This window comes from Copadichromis virginalis, linkage group LG13 (genome assembly GCF_057382275.1).
Source record: "Copadichromis virginalis isolate Kocher_CV1m ecotype Utaka linkage group LG13, C_Virginalis_male_GT1.1, whole genome shotgun sequence".
NCBI classification, from domain to species: Eukaryota; Metazoa; Chordata; class Actinopteri; order Cichliformes; family Cichlidae; genus Copadichromis; species Copadichromis virginalis.
Window position 1 is genome coordinate 31567234 of NC_140630.1, and position 18788 is coordinate 31586021.

Sequence of the window (18788 nt, forward strand, 5' to 3'; positions counted from 1 at the left end):
GTTTTAGCTATTCTGGTCTTTTATCTCATTGGATGATGTTTGCATGTGTATACTTATACATGTGTGCTTGTGTGTGAATGTGTACATTTTTGTATTTGTATGTGCATATTTGCATGTACACATATTTTTATTTTACAAAAATATATGGATGTCTCACAATGTTTTCTATAATGTTTTCATATTATCTATTTTAATTCTTTTTATTATATTATCCCTCTGTTCAGCACTTTGGCCGACACTTGATGTCTTTTAAATGTGCTATATAAATAAAGATGACTTGACTTGATCCTATCTAGGGAAATATTTTGCTACCTAACTAAAATAGAACCATAAGTTTTATTTTGAAGCTTGAAACCGGATGTGTAATTCCTTCACAGTCTGGTGAACTTTACGAAGCCATCCAAAAGCCAGTCGTATCTCCTCCCGTCGAGTAACTTCAGTACCCGTACAGTAAGCTTGTGTGCCTCTGCCTCCTCGCCTCAGGTTCTCGTACCTCTGCACCACCACCGGGGGTACCGCCGGAACGCTCGTGAGAGAAGAGCGCCATGGCCCGTGTGGTGGTTGAAGCGATGCCGGAGACAGTCGGAGGAGGAGGAATGATGCTGAACCGGCGGAGGAGCAAAGCCAGGCGAAGAAAGCGAAAGGAGTTGTTCGTCGTCCAGATGTGCTTTGCGGGGGTACTTCTGGGGGTTGTCGTTGGGCTCAAGACTGTGGCACAGAAAGCAGGTGAGGGGCACTTTAAAGCTCTGTTTCCTTCTAGTTTGAGTGCTTGTTTTTTGAGAAAAGACAACGTTCATGCGGAGTTTTTCCACAAGCAGGAACAACAGGCTGCTCGGAGGAAGAGAAACATAGAAACAGAACATTGGTACGTATTGTTTCCTTAAATGTGACAATAACCTTTAAGGACGCTACAGTGAAGCCAGTTTTGGGAACATTTAGAGTAAAAAACCCGCAAACAGGACAGTTAGAGTATATTAACATGAGATCTAATATAGCAAAATATTAAATGTCAAATCTTAAAGTAAGCACTGTAAACGTTTAGGCTGATATAATGCCTCGCGTGTGTGCGCTCAACACCAAAAATACACCGCAGAAAGCGTGAGGATGTCTGCAGACAGATCAGGCTGGATTGGGGCACTGTATCAGCTCACATGTACAGTCACGTAAATAACGAAATAACAACAGCATGCCTTCATGTTCAGCATCTGTAACTAATAATGCCCTGGAAATGGAAGCTGTGACTGTGTTGCCTGAATTGCTTTACAGAAATCCACTTTCCTCCTCCTACAGCCCTGTGGCTGCAGCTGATAGGCCGAGGTGCTGATGTACCCGGCACTCTGAACTCTGATGATACTGATGAATGATCGTTGCTGACGAGCTTGAGGCTGACGTTCTCTAATATAAATTAAACGGTACACTTCACAAGCTTATGGCAGCTGAGTGGGATGCTCATTAGACCGGCCTCTGAGGGATCTGCTGTCATAATCAGTCCTACCTTTTGAAGAGTGTCTGTATTTAGTTCTGCGCTGCCCCAGTGTCTTTTTCCCATAAGGTCTTGTTTATGTCCATGTCACCTGCCTGGCAAGTGCTGGGAGTGAGGCAGACCGGTTGGTGACATCCTGAGGATTTAAACTTAACACATCGCTCCTTGTATCTTCTTGTATAGCTCTTCAAGCGCTCCAGACTTGTTGCTTTTTAATCTTACAATGCATTGCCTTTGAGCAAAGGCTTACCAGTGGTAATTTTTCAGTAAATTGGCAACTGAAAAGTCTGATCTTTTGTGTGTGTGTCTGTGTGTGTGTGTGAGCCGAAGCTTCTATGGGGAGAATGTGAAATCATTACAGAAGCATTAGCAAAATGCCAGATGTCCAAAGTATGTAATTATGGACCGCAAGAATTCATCATCAGTGGGGATATTTTTTAAGTTATAACATTTTTTTAGTCTTGATTGTCAGTCTTAAAGTCTTAATTGATGAAGGAGTGGCTGTGTTCTTAGGTATGGTTATTTTACATCCACTGCTGAAGCCACAGAACAGTAAGCATCAGCATAAACACATATCATGAAAGTAAGTAAAATGTTGTTCTGAAAGGATCAGTCGAGAAACTGAGGAGTTCATTCAAAAGCAGTCAGTAATATAGAATTTTTAAAAAATGGTTACTGATGCTTTTCACGGGCTGTGAACTTCAAAGAGAGCATTTTTCATACTCAGCTCGCTAATTGAATAAAAGAAATCAGCATGCAGTTTACTGATCGGTGACGTTGCGGGATTCTTTCTAGTGTGGGGCTATGGATGCAGTCGTCGGACATTTGGATCAGATGTAGATCTGCACAGTTAACATCGCACAGAGGAAAATGTTCAGCTTGGAGGCATTTCAAGCTCTACAGCAAGTTTATGTGACTTAAATGTGGTGAAAGGGAAAAAACACGTATGACACTTTGACCCTCATTAGGTCAGAGAGACGGTATCTACAATAGAAGGTAGGAGAACGGTTTGGTGTGACATGCTGAGAAGCTTCTGTCATACTCATGGTAACCTCAATTCTTTGAGCTCCACATATTACACTTGGGAAGGGAGAAACAAGCAAAAAGACTATGAATGATAGTAGTTTGCAGAATTTCCGTTGTATTTATTATGGGGCCACTGACATTTAATCTTTCACTCATAAATACCAACAGTTCTGGGCTTTTATATTCTTGGATTTACTTGTTTGTTTAATTTTGTTATACAAAGGTATAAAACCTGATGTTTCCTCACGTATGGAGAACAATTTACAGTCTCTTCCTTACAGTGACGATTGCAGCTTATTAATTTAACACCAGTATTGGATCAACACTCAAGAATGGCTATGAGAAGGAGCCAGAATATGTGGAGAATACCCAGTCGGGCTGCTCCAGCCCAAAGACATGCAGTTTGTGGCGTTAGGTTAACTGGCGATTCTAAATTGGCTCTAGGCGTGCATGTGAGTGTGAATACAGGGTGGGCCATTTATATGGATACGCCAAATAAAATGGGAATGGTTGGTGATATTAAAGTCCTGTTTGTGGCACATTAGTATATGTGAGGGGGCAAACTCCTCAAGATGGGGGGTGACCATGGTGGCCATTTAGAAGTCGGCCATCTTGGATGCAACTTTTGTTTTTTCAATAGGAAGAGGGCCATGTGACACATCAAACTTATTGGTAATGTCACAAGAAAAACAATGGTGTGCTTGGTTTCAACGTAACTTTATTCTTTCATGAGTTATTTACAAGTTTACCGTGTTAGCTCTGGGGCAGACTGACGACCTGTCCAGGGTGTACTCTACCTCTTGCGCTGTGGCAGCTTGGATAGGCTCCAGCGCCCCTCCAGTCCATGATAAGTGGAAGACAATGGATGGATGGATGGATGGAGTCAGCATTGTCACACACCTACAGCCTAGGCAATGCTTCGGAAAAAGATGTATCATTGCTGGATCAACTTTGAGCATGGCTGGTTGAAGTACAGTAAATAGACTGGATCTTATCCACAAGTGGTACTAGAAATGTACTGTGTACACTGGCTTCCTCTGCAGACACTGTTATTTGACTTTCTTTGGTTGAAACATCTGTTTTGCTTTCTCAGTTTCGGCTTCTCTAACAGAACAAACTCACATCTTCTTCGTGACCTTAAGTTCATACGTGCTTTGTCACATGTAGAAATGATGTGTGTCCGTATGCAGATTGCAGATAGCAAGACTGATACATTGAAGTAAAATATCAGAGAGACATATCACATTATTTAGAGTTTAAAGAGCAAATAATTGCATCAATAACTTCTTGTTAACCTCCCACTCACCCAAATATAATACATTTAAAATCATTGAAGCTCCCAGTCCCAACTTTAGACTGATCAATTTTAATCATCACTTTACCTCATCAAAGAGTTTCTAACCATTTCATTTCAGTGGAACAATCATTTACTTGCTATGAACACGTGTTTGTTCATGGAAACGTTTTGGGCCTCATTGATGCATTTGGGCTCATTTTTGTCCAAAAATTCAGACTTCTGTCTTGGTGTTGGAACTAAAAGGATTGGACGAGTGCATCCATATTCATGAGTCAAACAACAGAACAGGATCTCTTGAGAAACCTGCTAGTGCTCAAAAGAATGTTCTTAGTAGGAGAAAATAGTCGAGCCCCACAGATTCTCTTAAATTGATTGAAAACTGGCATTTCAAGCATACTTGGACGGATATGCAGAGTGATTAGGTCAGCCCTGCAACTTCCTAGGACAGCTTCAGAAAAATGATGTGGTCAATGTCTGAGTTTACTTTCAGTCAGACCGATAAGTGTTTAAATGACTTGTAAAAAATAAGCTTTTATCAATGTGCAGGGAGCTTGGCAAGTCTCTCAAATGCAGGGATCCAACTTTGAATTTCAGCTTTTTGAGTCAGAGCTGCCGCAACATTGTTGAGCTGGGTGAACTTCTCCATGGTCCAATTGTCCGATTATCCTGTTGGACAACAGGATACCCTCACTGTGCCCTCATTAAGGTTTCCACCCTCCATAATGCATGCAATGTAGCTGTACACACAACAGAGCTCTCTCGCCAGTGCTGTTGCTCATGGAGAAAGACACACTGGGAGTTTCCATCGTGATGAGAAGGACGGGAGCCTGTGATAGTGGGAGAACCTCGTGTACATGCAGTGATGAATGATTGAGGCAGCTGTAATTAGAGGCCACAGATGGACAGATACGAGCTGAAAAGGCTGAAGTGGTATTAAGTCAAAACATTCACCTGGTTCTTTCATGCACACACACACAAAGATCAAAGTCAAACTTCTCTGTTAAATGCAGAGATGTTGTTATAATAAGGTAATATTGATTTAATGCAGTAATACAAGAATACAAGTTAAAAATGCAAACTGTTGACGATCACGCTGACTCCCGCCAGTCCCCATGACTATGGCTGCATGACTGCGTCCAAAATGAATGTTGCAGTTATTTTAATTCAATTCAGTTTTATTCATATAGCGCCAAATCAAAACAAAAGTTGCCTCAAGGCGCTTTATATTGTACAGTATTAATATTGAGATAAAAGTTATTTGTCATGCTTCTTCATTTATTTGTGTGACAAGTAGTTTTTATTGCACTGCCATATAAACATCACACTGACACTGGTATCCAGGGGGTGGCTGTAGCTCAGGAGGCAGAGCGTGTCCCCTACTAATCGGAAGGTTGGTGGTTCCCTGGCTCCCCCAATCTGCATGCCAAATATCCTTGGGCCAGATACTAAACCCCGATGGGTTCATCTGTGAATTCTAGATAGAATCTGTGTGTGGATGGGTGAATGAGGCATGTTCGCTTTGAGTGCTTGAGTAGAAAAGTGCTATGGAGGAACCAGAACCAGCCCATTTCAGTTGCAACACTGACCTGCGTTACAGGCTGATTCCACGTCAGATGCTTCCCGTTAGCAACCACTGCTTTGTTTTTCTTGGCATTCATGCAGTTGTTACAGTGGTTTTCTGGCAGTTGAGTAAGTTCTGCAGCACTCTGCATATTATTGGTTGGTTAACGTCATTCGTATTTTCCAAAACCTAAGTTGATTCCCTTCAAGTGACAAGCCCTTTACATTCTGCTGTGCCAGACGTTTAGTTTCAGCGTTGTTTATTTTGTATTTATCTATTAATATAGTGTAGTCAGACTCAGTCAGACGTTTCCACTGTGTGCTAAAATGTGCTTTTGATCGTGTTTATTTAATTGTGGGATGCCAAAAGTGACTGAGATTAAAATTCAATTAATTGTGCTGCACAGTTAATTGAGATCATCATTAAATTTACGTTGTTTTGCACCTCCTCGTCTCTGCAGTGTTGGCAGAGGAGAGTGCTTCGTAAACAGACAGACACATGGTGGGCACATTAGTAGGAAAAATGGCGTGTTGAAATAAATCAAGATTAGAGTAAATCCTTTTACAGGAGTTGGTCTTACGAGGCCCAGTATCAGCTGACGACCTCTAATTCCAACATCTTTGTTTACTTGCTTCAGCATTAATGTGTCGTTACTGAGCCGAACTCTCTGTTTCACTTCCTCTCATGGAGCTATGTGCTCATTGTTCCTACATGGATTCCCACCTGGGAGACCAGGACTTGCTCTTACGTTTGTGATCATACCCCATTGGGTTTATGCACACAAACATGTGGTTAAGGTGCGTGTGTGTGTGTTCCACTGGGACATGGATGTGCACGCACCTCATCTCTGCTCGTTCTCTGCCTGTCCTTTATTTCTTTTAACCTCATCCATCCATCTGTCTGCATCGGACCCCTGAAATCACAAGGTATAGAAGCCATGCTTATCCAGGATAAAAGCACTATGGGATAACATTTACAAGTGCACACATAATGAAGCATTCATTATCTACAGGTTTAAATATATTACTTTATATCACTACCATCTCCTCATAATGTGTGACAAAGCTAAAAGATGTATCAGCCAGACAAGTGCTCATGCTATAGAGAAGCCTCTAATGGCTGCTTGCCGTATCTGGTATCCAGCATTAGTGTCTAGATGATCTCACTACATAACGTAAAGCTCGGGTTGGCGGGTCCCCTTCTTTCTGCACGATAGCTGAGGAACAGAGACGGAGCACTTTGTGCTGACATATAATGTCGGGTCTTTATCTTACAATATAAAGTGCCTTGAAGCAACTGTTGTTGTGAATTGGCGCTATATAAATAAAACTGAATTGAATTGAATTGACAAAGCCTCAGGACTCTGAGCAAAATTAGACAAAAAGGAAAAGAGACAGAAGTGGAGCGAACAGGGACGGAAGGGGGTGCGGTGATTTGAACAGCGAGAGCAAGTGAGGACAGCAGTGGCATTGATGGAAGGAGGAGGAGGAGAAAGTGAGATGAAGAAGGTTGGGGGAATGGAGGCGGAAGGAGAGAAAAGATGAGGTGAGGTGACAGGAGAGAGAGGTGGGAGTAGGCTGGGGTTGTCCATGTTGAGGCGGGTGAAGTGAGGATGGGAGTAAATGTGGTCATGAGGCAGAGAGCAAGTGTGAGGATATGAAGGGAGGGGATGGAGCGAGGTCAGGATTGAAGGCAAAGCAGGCTCTCTTATTTTTCATTGTTATGTGACCACTCTTTCTCTTTGCACTCAATACGAGCAGTGTGGGGCTTTTTCTTAAAAAGTAATAATGCATTCAGCTTTTACGCATTTTAGTCAAAGCAGATTTGAGTGCAGCAGCCCAGAGAGCTTTAGCAGCGGGTCAGAGGAAGAATAATTCTGCTTTATTCTTACGTCAAGTTAACTGTTGATATCTGAAAGGACAACGATGTCGTGACAAGTCAGAAATAACAGCATGTGTTTTTACGTATGTGTGAACTGCAGTGCGTTCCATCAAAGTGTAAATATATGGGATCAGAACGATGCCATCTTGAAATGAAACTGAAAAAAATATTGTAACTGAAATAAATGTACTGAAAAATCTTGTATTGAAAGTGAAAATAAAATTGATAGTGAAAAATAATTAATTGAAACTGTAAATTTTTTTTTTTTTTGCTTACAATTTTTTTTTCCAGTTTCAATCCATTTTTTCAGTTTCACTCTGCTGGCACTGTTGTGGCGTCCAGGGGCGCTTGAGGGGCGGGGATTCCGACCCGCATGTATTTGGATATATTATAGTGCTGACCAATGACTGTAGAAAACATGGACGACGCGGCTGCGGTCACGGACAAACTTGCATGTGTCTGTTTGGGAATGGCAGATGCTGAGAGGTTTACATTACCGACTGTTTCAAAGTGACAGCCTGAGGTGTTCTTCAGTAAATTGGACTACCAGACAGGAGGACCTGAGGCCCTGCCGCAATATTTTCGGTAAGTTAAATGTGTTTGTAAGCTAATCCGTAACTAAGGTCCTTAGCTAGCTACCTAAGATGAGCACTCGACTGTCGGGGAAACTTGTTTTGTAAAGTTCGTTTAGCTAACCCGTGCAGGTGAATGAATTTACCCTGACTAAAGAAATCAAGAGAAACGCACCGGGCTGCTCAGTCACTAACTACGGTTACTGTACTTTTATTATGAGTATTATACTGTAAGAGCAACAGGCTGGACTCTGCTTCTGCTCCTGTGCAGAGCTGATTATTAAATATGTGCAAACAGCAGCATGTTTTCTGTCGCTTGCCACATGTGGAAGGACATTAAAGCCAACTTTTAAATTCCCCTCATTAGTCAGTAGCTACGGATTAAATAGCAAAGCCCGATATTTATGTACTGAAACCAACTACTTCCGCTTGGCAGCTTAAGTTAAAATGTTTAATTTTCTGCAGCAGCAGACTGAACCAGGACTGAAACCTGCTCCATCATCTCATCTTTGCAATGTCCATTTACAAAGTGCCAAACATTATATTGGAAAATGTGTTAGTATATAAGGCCTTTTTGTTTTTGAAATAAACTGTTCATGTGTCAGCTGTCAGCTACTGTAGGACTGAAAAAATGTAAGAGAAGAACTTCAGATCACGAGTGTGTGAGGACAGAGTGGATCAGCTCTATTTCAGATTTGAGAGATAAACTTTATATTTCAGTTTGTGATGGTTCTCTTTGTGATTACAGGAGCTGTCCTCAGATTCAGACCTCAGCACCACCCAGTGACAGCAGACAGATCATCGTATATCTTCACTCTTTGTAGTAACTCCAAAATTAACTGATGAAATCAGTACAAAGGTTAAAGTACCACATGTGCTGTCAGTGAAATCTGCAGCTGTTTTATTGATAAATTTAAAGACAAAAAGTCAAAAGGATTAATCACCCCTGTAACTGTGTCACTATACATCAGCATTAACAGTACTTAAGTTTAGTGTTGCAGAAAACTGCTGATCTCAGACCTGTACGACTTCTGTTTTAAACACTGAATGTACTCAGCTACATGAAGAGCACATGATGTTTTCTCTGACACAATTAAATAAAACCTGATGAAAGGCAAAGGTTGTTACTTGTATGTTGAACTAAAAACTTGTGATCTGGAATTCTTTCACTGTTATTTTGTCAATAGTGTGTTATTTATCATACCAGAGTAACCAGAGAGCTCAATATATATTTAACTCACTGCTTTTGCTGCACTGTGGTATTAGGTTGCTGAACACTTTGTGCTAACCTGTTGACAGTGTTGGGAAGGTTACCTTTAAAAATGTTTTCCACTACACATTACAGATGTAACGTATTCTGAATACTTCACAGCTACATTAATGTACTATTGCTGTGTGATTTATTACTATTACTGAAGGCTACTCGCCATACCAAAACCAACTATATTTTAAAATCTTAATATAAATGAGTAACAGTAGGGTGGACATTAGGTAAGGCTGCACTTTTTGCCGCAATCTCGTATTCCGCGTGTATATAAAACATCTCCGCGGCTCTGAACCGTAGTAAAGGGACCTCTGGCTAATGCGTTGGGTTCCGTGTCGGACTTGTAGCCGAAAGCTAGCTTTACTTTGTTGTCTGGGTCAACTTTGCTAGCGAGAGACAGAGGTACTCCACTTTCACTTTCAATACAAGACTTTTCAGTACTTTTATTTCAGTTACAATATATTTTTTTCAGTTTCAATATTTTTTTCAGTTTCATTTCAAGGTGGCATTGTTCTGATCCCATACTAATAAAGCTTTGCTATGTTCTTTTGTTAAGTGAGATTTATTGAAAGTTTTTTTTTCAACTTTCTACTAGACAGCACAGTGAAGAGAGGCAGGAAGACAGGGAGCAGGGAGAGAAAGAATCGAACCCGGGTGCTGCATTCAACCTTCGGGAGTATGTCCAAAAAAATGAATAATAAAAACAAACACGTTTAAAGAATTTCCTAATGTTTGGGTCCAGGAGGAGTTGCATCTGTCATCCGTCTGTTTTGTTTTTTGGGTTTTTTTCCCAATATATTTCAATACAGCACAGTAGCTGATAATCTCTGTCAAATCCTGCTGGGTTAACAATGGTCTAGCTCCTTGTCATGTCAGAAATGTTTCGCTTTTTAAGTTTTTTTATGTTTTTTTATCGTTCCCCTTCCTGAGAAGTGGTTTAAAGATGTTCCTTACTCTCAGAGACTGCATAACCAGCTAGCCTTCTTTTCACACGACTTTTCCTCACTGCAGCGATGTACTCAGTAAATTCTCTGTCTTTGATGAAGTTGCTTTTCTGTTTCTCACGGAGTATAATTTGATGTATTGATTTCATTTCTGGAAGCAAACAGAGGACTTCTAAAACTTATTAAACTTATTGACCCACTATTTATCATGCTTTCATCATGCTTTGCCCACTTGCAAACCACTTTGACTGTCGTCCTTCTCTCACCCCAACTGGTCGCAGCAGATGGCTGCCCCTCGATGAGCCTGGTTCTGCCGGAGGTTTCTTCCTGTTAAAAGGGAGTTTTTCCTTCTCACTGTCGCCAAAGTGCTTGCTCATAGGGGGTCATGTGATTGTAGCGTTTTTCAGTGGATGTATTATTGCAGGGTCTACCTTACAATATAAAGCACCTTGAGGCAACTGTTGTTGTGATTTGGTGCTATATAAATAAAATCTTTAGTTTAGCAATGATCTCACTACTACTTAAGGAACAGATATACTTGCAAAGGTGAACAGCGGCTGCAGGTTGAGTGAGTTGAATAAGCCTTTGATGAGTGTAGGCTATAACTAAAGGAAAGCTTGCATTTTGAACAAAGGAACAGTTTGACAGCTGTCCTAGAAATCAAGGAGATTCTGAAGTATTTCTTCTTAATTTTTTACAAACCACAACTTCTGCCCAAACTGTCAAATATTTTTCTGTGTATTATGACTGCTTACTTCATTGTTTTAAAATGAATCATATTAGTTTGAAAAAAATTAATGAAAAAAAAGTAGAGTTTTGCAATTGGTTACAAAAAGCTGACTAACAAATCATCTAGTTTGAGTATTTTTTAAAACTCTGATGTCAAAAACATTGCACCTTTTGCAAATTTGGAGCAGCACTGATTCTTTTTCTCTTTCAGCTTCTCAAAAATTTTGAGTGCACATTAATAATTTATATCTCATCAAACCAAATTACCCTCAGAGTACATTACTGTAAAAATGAAATGTTGCCATAACTGATATTGTTCGACTGTGACCACAAAATGCTAACAGCATACTATTTCAACATGCTAGTTCTTGAGGCAGGTTCCAAAGTTCTTCTCTGCACTTCTATGTTATTTTTTTCATTTTGTGTCTCTGGAGCCAACAGCCAAATTCTGACATTTCCCACAAATGGACTCCTGCTCCTCCCTGGGCAGTGCCTTTAATGATTGAGTGACAGGTTCACTAATTAGCTAGTTAGCCTTGAAAGAATGGTGACAGTGGCGGTAAGTGCACCCAGAGCCATTGAATGGAATAGTTGTGTCATCTCCTTTTACTCCAATGGACCTTTTTTTTTTTTTAAAGCAATGGCAGATAATCGAGCCTTGCAATAGTTAAAGACCAAAAATTGATGGTCTGTCTCCTGGAAGTTTGCCGGTAAGAACTGCTGGAATTATTTGAATTCTCCGTGTATCACATGACAACCCATGACAATTCAGAACTCCCGCTAACTTACTCTGACTATTTTTTTGTTCCACTGGAAGCTGGCTAAGATGGCTTATTGTCAACACCAGCTGAAATTTTCATCCAATCAAGTTGTCCGCCATTAATAAAGAACAGGAAGAATATTTACCACACATGCAGACGTGTGTGGTAAATACTAGGTACACAAAATTCACAGTTCGGTTCGGTTCGATACTTTGGTGTCACGGTTCGATATTTTTTCGATACAAAAAAATGTTCATGCCTTTTTAATTTGTCATTTATTAAAATTATAAATATATATTTAAACTCAAAAGTACAGTTTTTAAATTTAATGTTGCTGAAACAACAAAGTAATAAAAACAAATAAATCTATCTGATCGAGAAATCACTCATCTTTGGAAAAGAGAGTTTATTACAGAGAAATGGTTCTTTCCAAAATAAAAGCTAGTGGGGGAGGTTCAATTTGCCATGTTGCAAGGAGAGCTTAACTTCTGTCTCGCTAGCTTGCCCTGCGCTCAGTGAATCTGCGGTCGACTACTCCGCCTAGGCTGCACTGTCGAGCGCAGATCCACTGAGCGCTCAACACAGACAGCATCATCAGAAGGAAAGTTGATAAAATAAATTAAAAATTTTGTATTGTTCGATACATATGCGTACCGAACCGAAAGCACTGTATCGAACGGTTCAATATTGATACGAATATCGTTGCACCCCTAGTAAATACCCATGGGTGTGTGAAGTTAACATTTGAGGCCGTTAGTGTGAGACATATTACAACATGTGTGTTGGGCCAGTCACTGTCAATTACAGAGGTGTAAACTTCTGCTTCCCACTTTTATAGAGAAGGTGATATGTATTTCCTATAGACAATCACAATGTAGTTACATAAAAGCCGGTGTTGTGGCAGAATGTGATTTCCGGTATTTGCCAAAAACTGATTGCTTGTATTTAAACTGCTATAAATAACTTGTTGCTCTAAAATATGTGAAACATGTAAAACATGGCAAATGCATCCCTCATGAATGACATCAAGTCATCTTGAGCCACAAACAACAAGAAGGTAGAAGCCACAGTCAGGTTTTGGCAGTGACTTTTATATATCCTTTATTTATCCAGTAAAAAAAAATCTCGCTGACATTAAAAATGTCTTTTTTAAGAGTAATCTGGCCAAGAGGACAGTAGATATTGCAACAAATATAACAATAGTTCTGTAAACATATTTAAAGTAGACAAAAATGACCGGATTGGTTATAATGTAAGTACAATAACACAGAGTTATAAAGATACTTGAAACACTGGTAATTTTATATATTTTATGTATAACCGATTTGTAAACCCTGTTCACTGAAGTCTATTTACCAACATATGTAAAGATATTACATATAAAAAAAACACACGGAAACATTGGAAATCAGTTTTTGGCAGGCAATCACTCTTTAGCACAACACTGGTTCGCTTTCCTGTCCTTTCTCCATTGTATCTGTCAAATAAAGCTGAAAAAGGTAAAAAAGCTAAACAAAATTGTGTTGTTTATTGCTGTATAGCTGAATTTCTGCAAACTTCAGTTATCTGAAGCACCACTTTATTGAAGAAATTTGTCCACAATGATATGAGACGTGTATAAAATCCTACAGAATACGTTTTCTATTCAGCTTAAGGTGCTGAAGGTGGTTTTACGAGCTGCTGAATCATTTAAACACTGCTCCTGCATTTTTATTTCATTTTTGTTAAATAAGTAATGACACACTGTAATATGTCATTGTGTTTTCAAGACCGGCCAAGGACTAAATGGGGTTTTTTAAGTATGTCCTGACAAGTAAAACTTTCGTCTTTTTGCTTTGAACAAAGCAAGCTCTGGGTTAGTTTGGAAACTAAGGTCATAAGGGCAACATGTCCTGGCAGAGTTGGTTGTACTCTCTTCCCAGAACATGGTCTGTCAAGGCATTTCGGTCTAGCAGGCATTTTTACCGCACCTAACACCCAATCAACTGTTTTATGAGCATGCAAATATGAAGGCATCTATCAGAGTATAGTTTTCTCAGGAGTTCTTTGAGAACTAGATACTGCTAAAAGAGAGCGAATAAACTAATAACGCTTTCACAGACAAGCAAAACCAGGATAAAGATGGTAGATGAAGACATACAGACTGTAATGTCTAATGAAAAAGGGACAAAATTAGGTTAGAAAGAAAAATGTTGCTTGAAATATTATCAACACACAAGCAGGCTCAAGAATAAAAGCTCTGAAAATTACTATTCTGATCAGACATTTTTACTAACGTTTTTTCAGTGAGATGTGTCGCAGTTTTAATTTTCTGTGAGACATCTGCTTGGAACGCGGTATCACTCCTTCATTTTTCTCCACCTCAAGCCATTGCACCTCCACTGTTATCCGTAAACACACAGAGACCTACGCACCCACACGGGACTGTGTCTAATTCAGCTGCATCTGGGTCAGCCTGTGTGAACAGAGAGCAGCAGCACTTCCCAAATCTGAGCCAGGCACAAACAAGCTCTCTCCCTTTTCCATCCATCCATTTGTTCCTGCTGTGCCATACTCTTTCTCAATCATCCCCTCCATGTAGTGGCCACTGCGCTCTCATCTTGCCTCTTCCTCCCTCCATTTTGGTGGCACTCAGCTATCATTTTGGTATGTCCCCCAGTAGCTCTAACCCTTTTGCCCTTCCTAGCATCCCAGACGTGCAGCACCCTTACTCATGCTCTCTTTCCCTGTATTATTGTCAGTCTTCTGAAGCCTGCTCACAGACTTTACTTAAGCACAGCTCGCCTGTTTGCTGACTTATTTATTTGCTGTTCTGCCTCACCGTCCCATGTCTGCGTCATTTTCTCTCAGTGAAACAAGGTAACCAACCGTGTTTGCTCTGGCACACTTCATGCAGCCCAACCAAACTGATTTTCAATCACAGATTATCTAAATCTAAAACAGCGAAAGTGCTGGTCAAAAGAAAAAATAAAAACTAAGAAGAAGAGTAACTGAAAAGTCACTGAAACACTCGGTAGATCTAAAGGGAATGTATAGATTTATGTGATGATTCTCAGTGGGTTTCTCACTACAAGCAACACCCTTCACACAGTCTTAAACAGTCATTTGATGAACTGAAACTTGTGATTTTTCTAACAGACAGGCTTCTATCTCAAGTAAAAAATTTTGAAGTTGCCTGTATATACTGATAGAAATGTGTGCAGAAAGGCAAACGTTTCAGGTACACAAAGCTTAACCTCTCCGTTTTGCTGTTTCTGTGTTAAACATGGATGAACTGAGCTTCAGGTGCTCTTGTGCACAACCGAGTCCATGCATATCCACATTTGTAGCCTTTTTAGGGTGTTAATGTTTTTCACTTTGCAGGAAAATACACATCACTGTCTGTGCAGTAATCTGTTGTAAAATGAAGTGAGTACTTGATAGGAACGTTGTGTGTGTGTGTGTCTCAGATGAATGAAACGGTCAAAAGGCTGTTAGTGTTGATTAGAGACTACAATTTATGGATTTCTCGCTCTCTTTTTCTCATTTGCTTTTTTATTACAGATGCTTGTCTGTCTTCCTTTCTTTTTCTTTCTTCCTCACTCTGTTCTCTGATCTTTGTCTGATGGCCATAAAGCACTTCATTATAGGAGCTGCTTTTTGTGACGCTGAGTCCAGATTTGATAGATGAAGAAGGTACTGTCTGCTTCTTCCCCTATTCACAAGGTCACCACAGCAGGTAGCTCTGTATGTTTGATTTGGCGCGTTTTGGCACAGATGCTCTTCCTGACACAAACCCAATGGGATTTTGGTCTCCTCCCCACAGTAAACCAGGGATATTTTGCTTATTAGGCAAATGTGTAAACCGCTACACAACTCTTGTGTTTTTGGTAAAAATGGCCTGGTAAATGGCCTGTATTTATATAGCGCTTTACTAGTCCCTAAGGACCCCAAAGCGCTTTACACCATGACAAGGCATGATGTCCGTAAGGAGAGTCAAAGCAGCTAATTTAAATAGGTGACCAGGTGTCGCCATAAACACTTCTGTGAGAAAGCTCTTTCCTAGCTACACGTGGACTGTACACAAACAGCTGAACAGGTGTGTTCGCTGCTGTGTTGGAATGGTGGTCGCACAAGTTGGACATCTGATCTGTATTACAGTGCTGCCCTTCAAGTGCAGACCACAATTTAGTGAATATGTCAATTTAGTTTTTGTCCTCATACATTTCTTGAATATGTACCGAGGATATATAGATTTTTTTTCTTTTTTTGTTGAGTTGTTTCCCAACAATATAAGTTTAGCTTGTTTCTGTAGAAAAAACACAAAAGATTAAGTATAGAGGTATTTTTTGATTTTTATTTTATATATATTTAGCTTCTTTATTTCTTTAGAAATGATGAAAGAATTTAGTTTTCCAGTTTGCGTTCTTCTGTAACACTTGTAGCTTATACCATACAGGATTAGGATTTTAGTCTATTATACCCATGTTATGTGTTTAAAAGTTGTACAGTTGTTCAACTTCTGATAGAAAAGAAATTATACTTAAACCAAAATTGACTTTAAAGTTAAAAGGGAAACTTTAGGCTTTACAGAAGTAGTCATTTGGTTTATATTGTGATCTATATATCAATATCAACCATGAAAAAGATGAACATTAGCACTTTTTTTTCCATGTCACCCTCCCCCAGCTTAGCTGATGATGATAAAAGCCACTGTGGCTCTCTAACTGCCACCTGTTATACTAGCCTGTTAAACGTGGTAATTATCAGTGTACCACACTGGTTCACTGTTGGATTATGCAGCCAACTACCCAGGGAAGCCCCGGCTTTTCCCATTGTCCCATAACCCTATAATCGCTATTGTAAACTAGCAAACTATCACTGCAAAATTTAGGTGCACTCTAAATGATGGTTACCGTTACACTAGTTGATTAACCTAAATTTAAATCTCCATTTCATGAATTAGGATAGCAGTAACTAGGAATATCTCTACTCTTTCCTGGAGATTCTTGTGAGAGAACTCAATGATGTCACTGAACAGGGATGATGTGTAATGAAGATGGTAGTTTAAAGTAGGACTTGCTTTAGCAGCAAATTTCTAGAAGCAACCCATACCCATACCCATTCACAGCTCACTGAGCTCAGTAGAGACATCCGTCTGGTGGCATTTTTGTTGACTGCACTAAAATTAGTGACCCTGGTACCCTGGTACATTGAGATACCAGTAATACACCTAATTAGGTTAATCTGCAATGATGTTTTACAACACAGTTGTTTTCTAGTTGTATCCAGTGCTAATATTAATGGATGTGTGGAGTCACAGTTTAAAAATGAACTGTCTTGGACAAACATTTACCTTTGAGCTCTGAATCAGTATCATTGTGTGCAGGTGCTTTGGATCCAAGCTTGTCAAATGGGGTCTGCAGGATTTAGAGTGTGATTGGGGGATGAATGAGATGTCAGCACTTTCTGTTTTTAATGTTGTGCTTTAACAATGTTCCTTCAGTGGAGCTGCAGGTGTGAGTCACTCAAAGCTCCTATTCTCCCATTGTATGAGTGTGTGGGTGACAGGTCCACGCTTTTGTCATTGAATACCAGAGATTAACCCAGCAGGATGCCCTCAAACACACACGCTTACACATAACTATTCGCTCACAGCTCTGTGACAGACATGGATTGTCTCTGATTGGTCTCAAAATGGGGACAATTGTTCTGCGATGTTGCTTATCTTTGCATGAATTCCACAATGTGAGTAGAAATCCTTTAGTTTGAATTGTTTGCTCCACAAAGGCAGCCAAATCTGAAGTTCTAAAATATGTGCCCACACTTTCTGTTGTATACCTATCTGACTGTTGGCAGGAAAGGGGCTGTGTTACAGAGCTGGATGCATTCCAGTGATGTGCATCCAGATCGTTATTTGTGAAAATTATTTAGAATGCAGTCAGAGTAGTGCCACACTAAATTCATACAGTCCCGATCAAAAGTTTAAGACCACTTGAAAAATTGTCTTATTCTTTATGCTAAAGCATATAGTTAGGGCTGGACCAGGTGACCCTGAATCCTCCCTTAATTATGCTGCAATAGACGTAGGCTGTCGGAGGATTCCCATGATGCATTGAGTTTTTCCTTTCCAGTCACCTTTCTCACTCACTATGTGTTAATAGATCTCTCTGCATTGAATTGTACTTGTTATTAATCTCTGTCTCTCTTCCACAGCATGTCTTTATCCTGTTTTCCTTCTATCACCCCAACCGGTCGCAGCAGACGGCCCCGCCCCTCCCTGAGCCTGGTTCTGCCGGAGGTTTCTTCCTGTTAAAAGGGAGTTTTTCCTTCCCACTGTCGCCAAAGTGTTTGCTCATAGGGGGTCATATGATTGTTGGGTTTTTCTCTGTGTCTATTATTGTAGATATTTTGCATGGTTGGATCTTAACAAGAGACAAAGCATCTTTTTGAGTATGCAATTTTTTTGACAACAACACTTAAACTGAAGCAGACTGTTTTAAATAAAATCTGTGCAAATGATTCATTGTCATTTTCTGTCAGGTAGTCACACTGTCATGATGTTCTGATAGCAAAGGCAAAAAAAAGGTTTCCGTTTTGAACATGATCGGGTTGCTAAACTGCATAAGCAGAGTCTCACGCAGCACGCAATCACTGCTGAGGTGACACGCAGTAAGACAGTCATTTTGGATTTCTTAAATAATTCTGAGGGTTATGGAACAAAAAAAGTCAAGCAGAAGACCCCAAAAAATTCCACCGCCACTGAGCCGAGGATCCAATTGGTTGTCTGTAAAGACACAAATTAAGGCCGTTACTGGTGCAGACTGCACCATAACCCCATAACCATCAGACGGCATCTGAGACAGAATGGCTTAAAATACAAAAAACGTCTTCAAAGGCCTCATCTCCTTGAATGTCACAGAACTAACCGTTTGGACGTTGCAAGAGAGCTCCAAACATGGGACATTGAAAGGTGGAAGAAAGTTAAATTTTCGGATGAGAAAAAAACTTTGATGGTCCTGATGGTTTCCAAGCAGATCCCACCTGAGATGTTTTTATACGTGCCACAGTGGAGGGGGTGCCATAATGCTGCGTGATCTGCCTCACAGAAACCTGGCTATCGGACAAGGTACCGGACTCCGCAATACAACTACCGGGGTTCTCCGTGCATCGCGCGGACAGGTCACAGGATCTTACTGGGAAAAGCAGAGGCGGTGGTGTGTGTTTCATGATCAACAACAGCTGGTGTGATTATGCGAACGTGCACCCGGTCAAATCCTTCTGCTCACCG

The 18788-nt window shown here is 40.2% G+C and overlaps 1 protein-coding gene across 1 annotated transcript in view; it reads left to right on the top strand.

Moving 5' to 3' along the window:
* The first annotated feature begins 387 nt into the window (after positions 1 to 387).
* Positions 388 to 18788, top strand: part of LOC146695970 (sodium/potassium/calcium exchanger 3-like) — a 131019-nt gene continuing 112618 nt past the window's right edge. The window contains exon 1 of the mRNA XM_085478474.1: positions 388 to 726. Within this exon, the coding sequence (XP_085334600.1) occupies positions 546 to 726 (181 nt within the window). The 5' untranslated portion in view covers positions 388 to 545. The remainder of the gene's footprint in view (positions 727 to 18788) is intronic.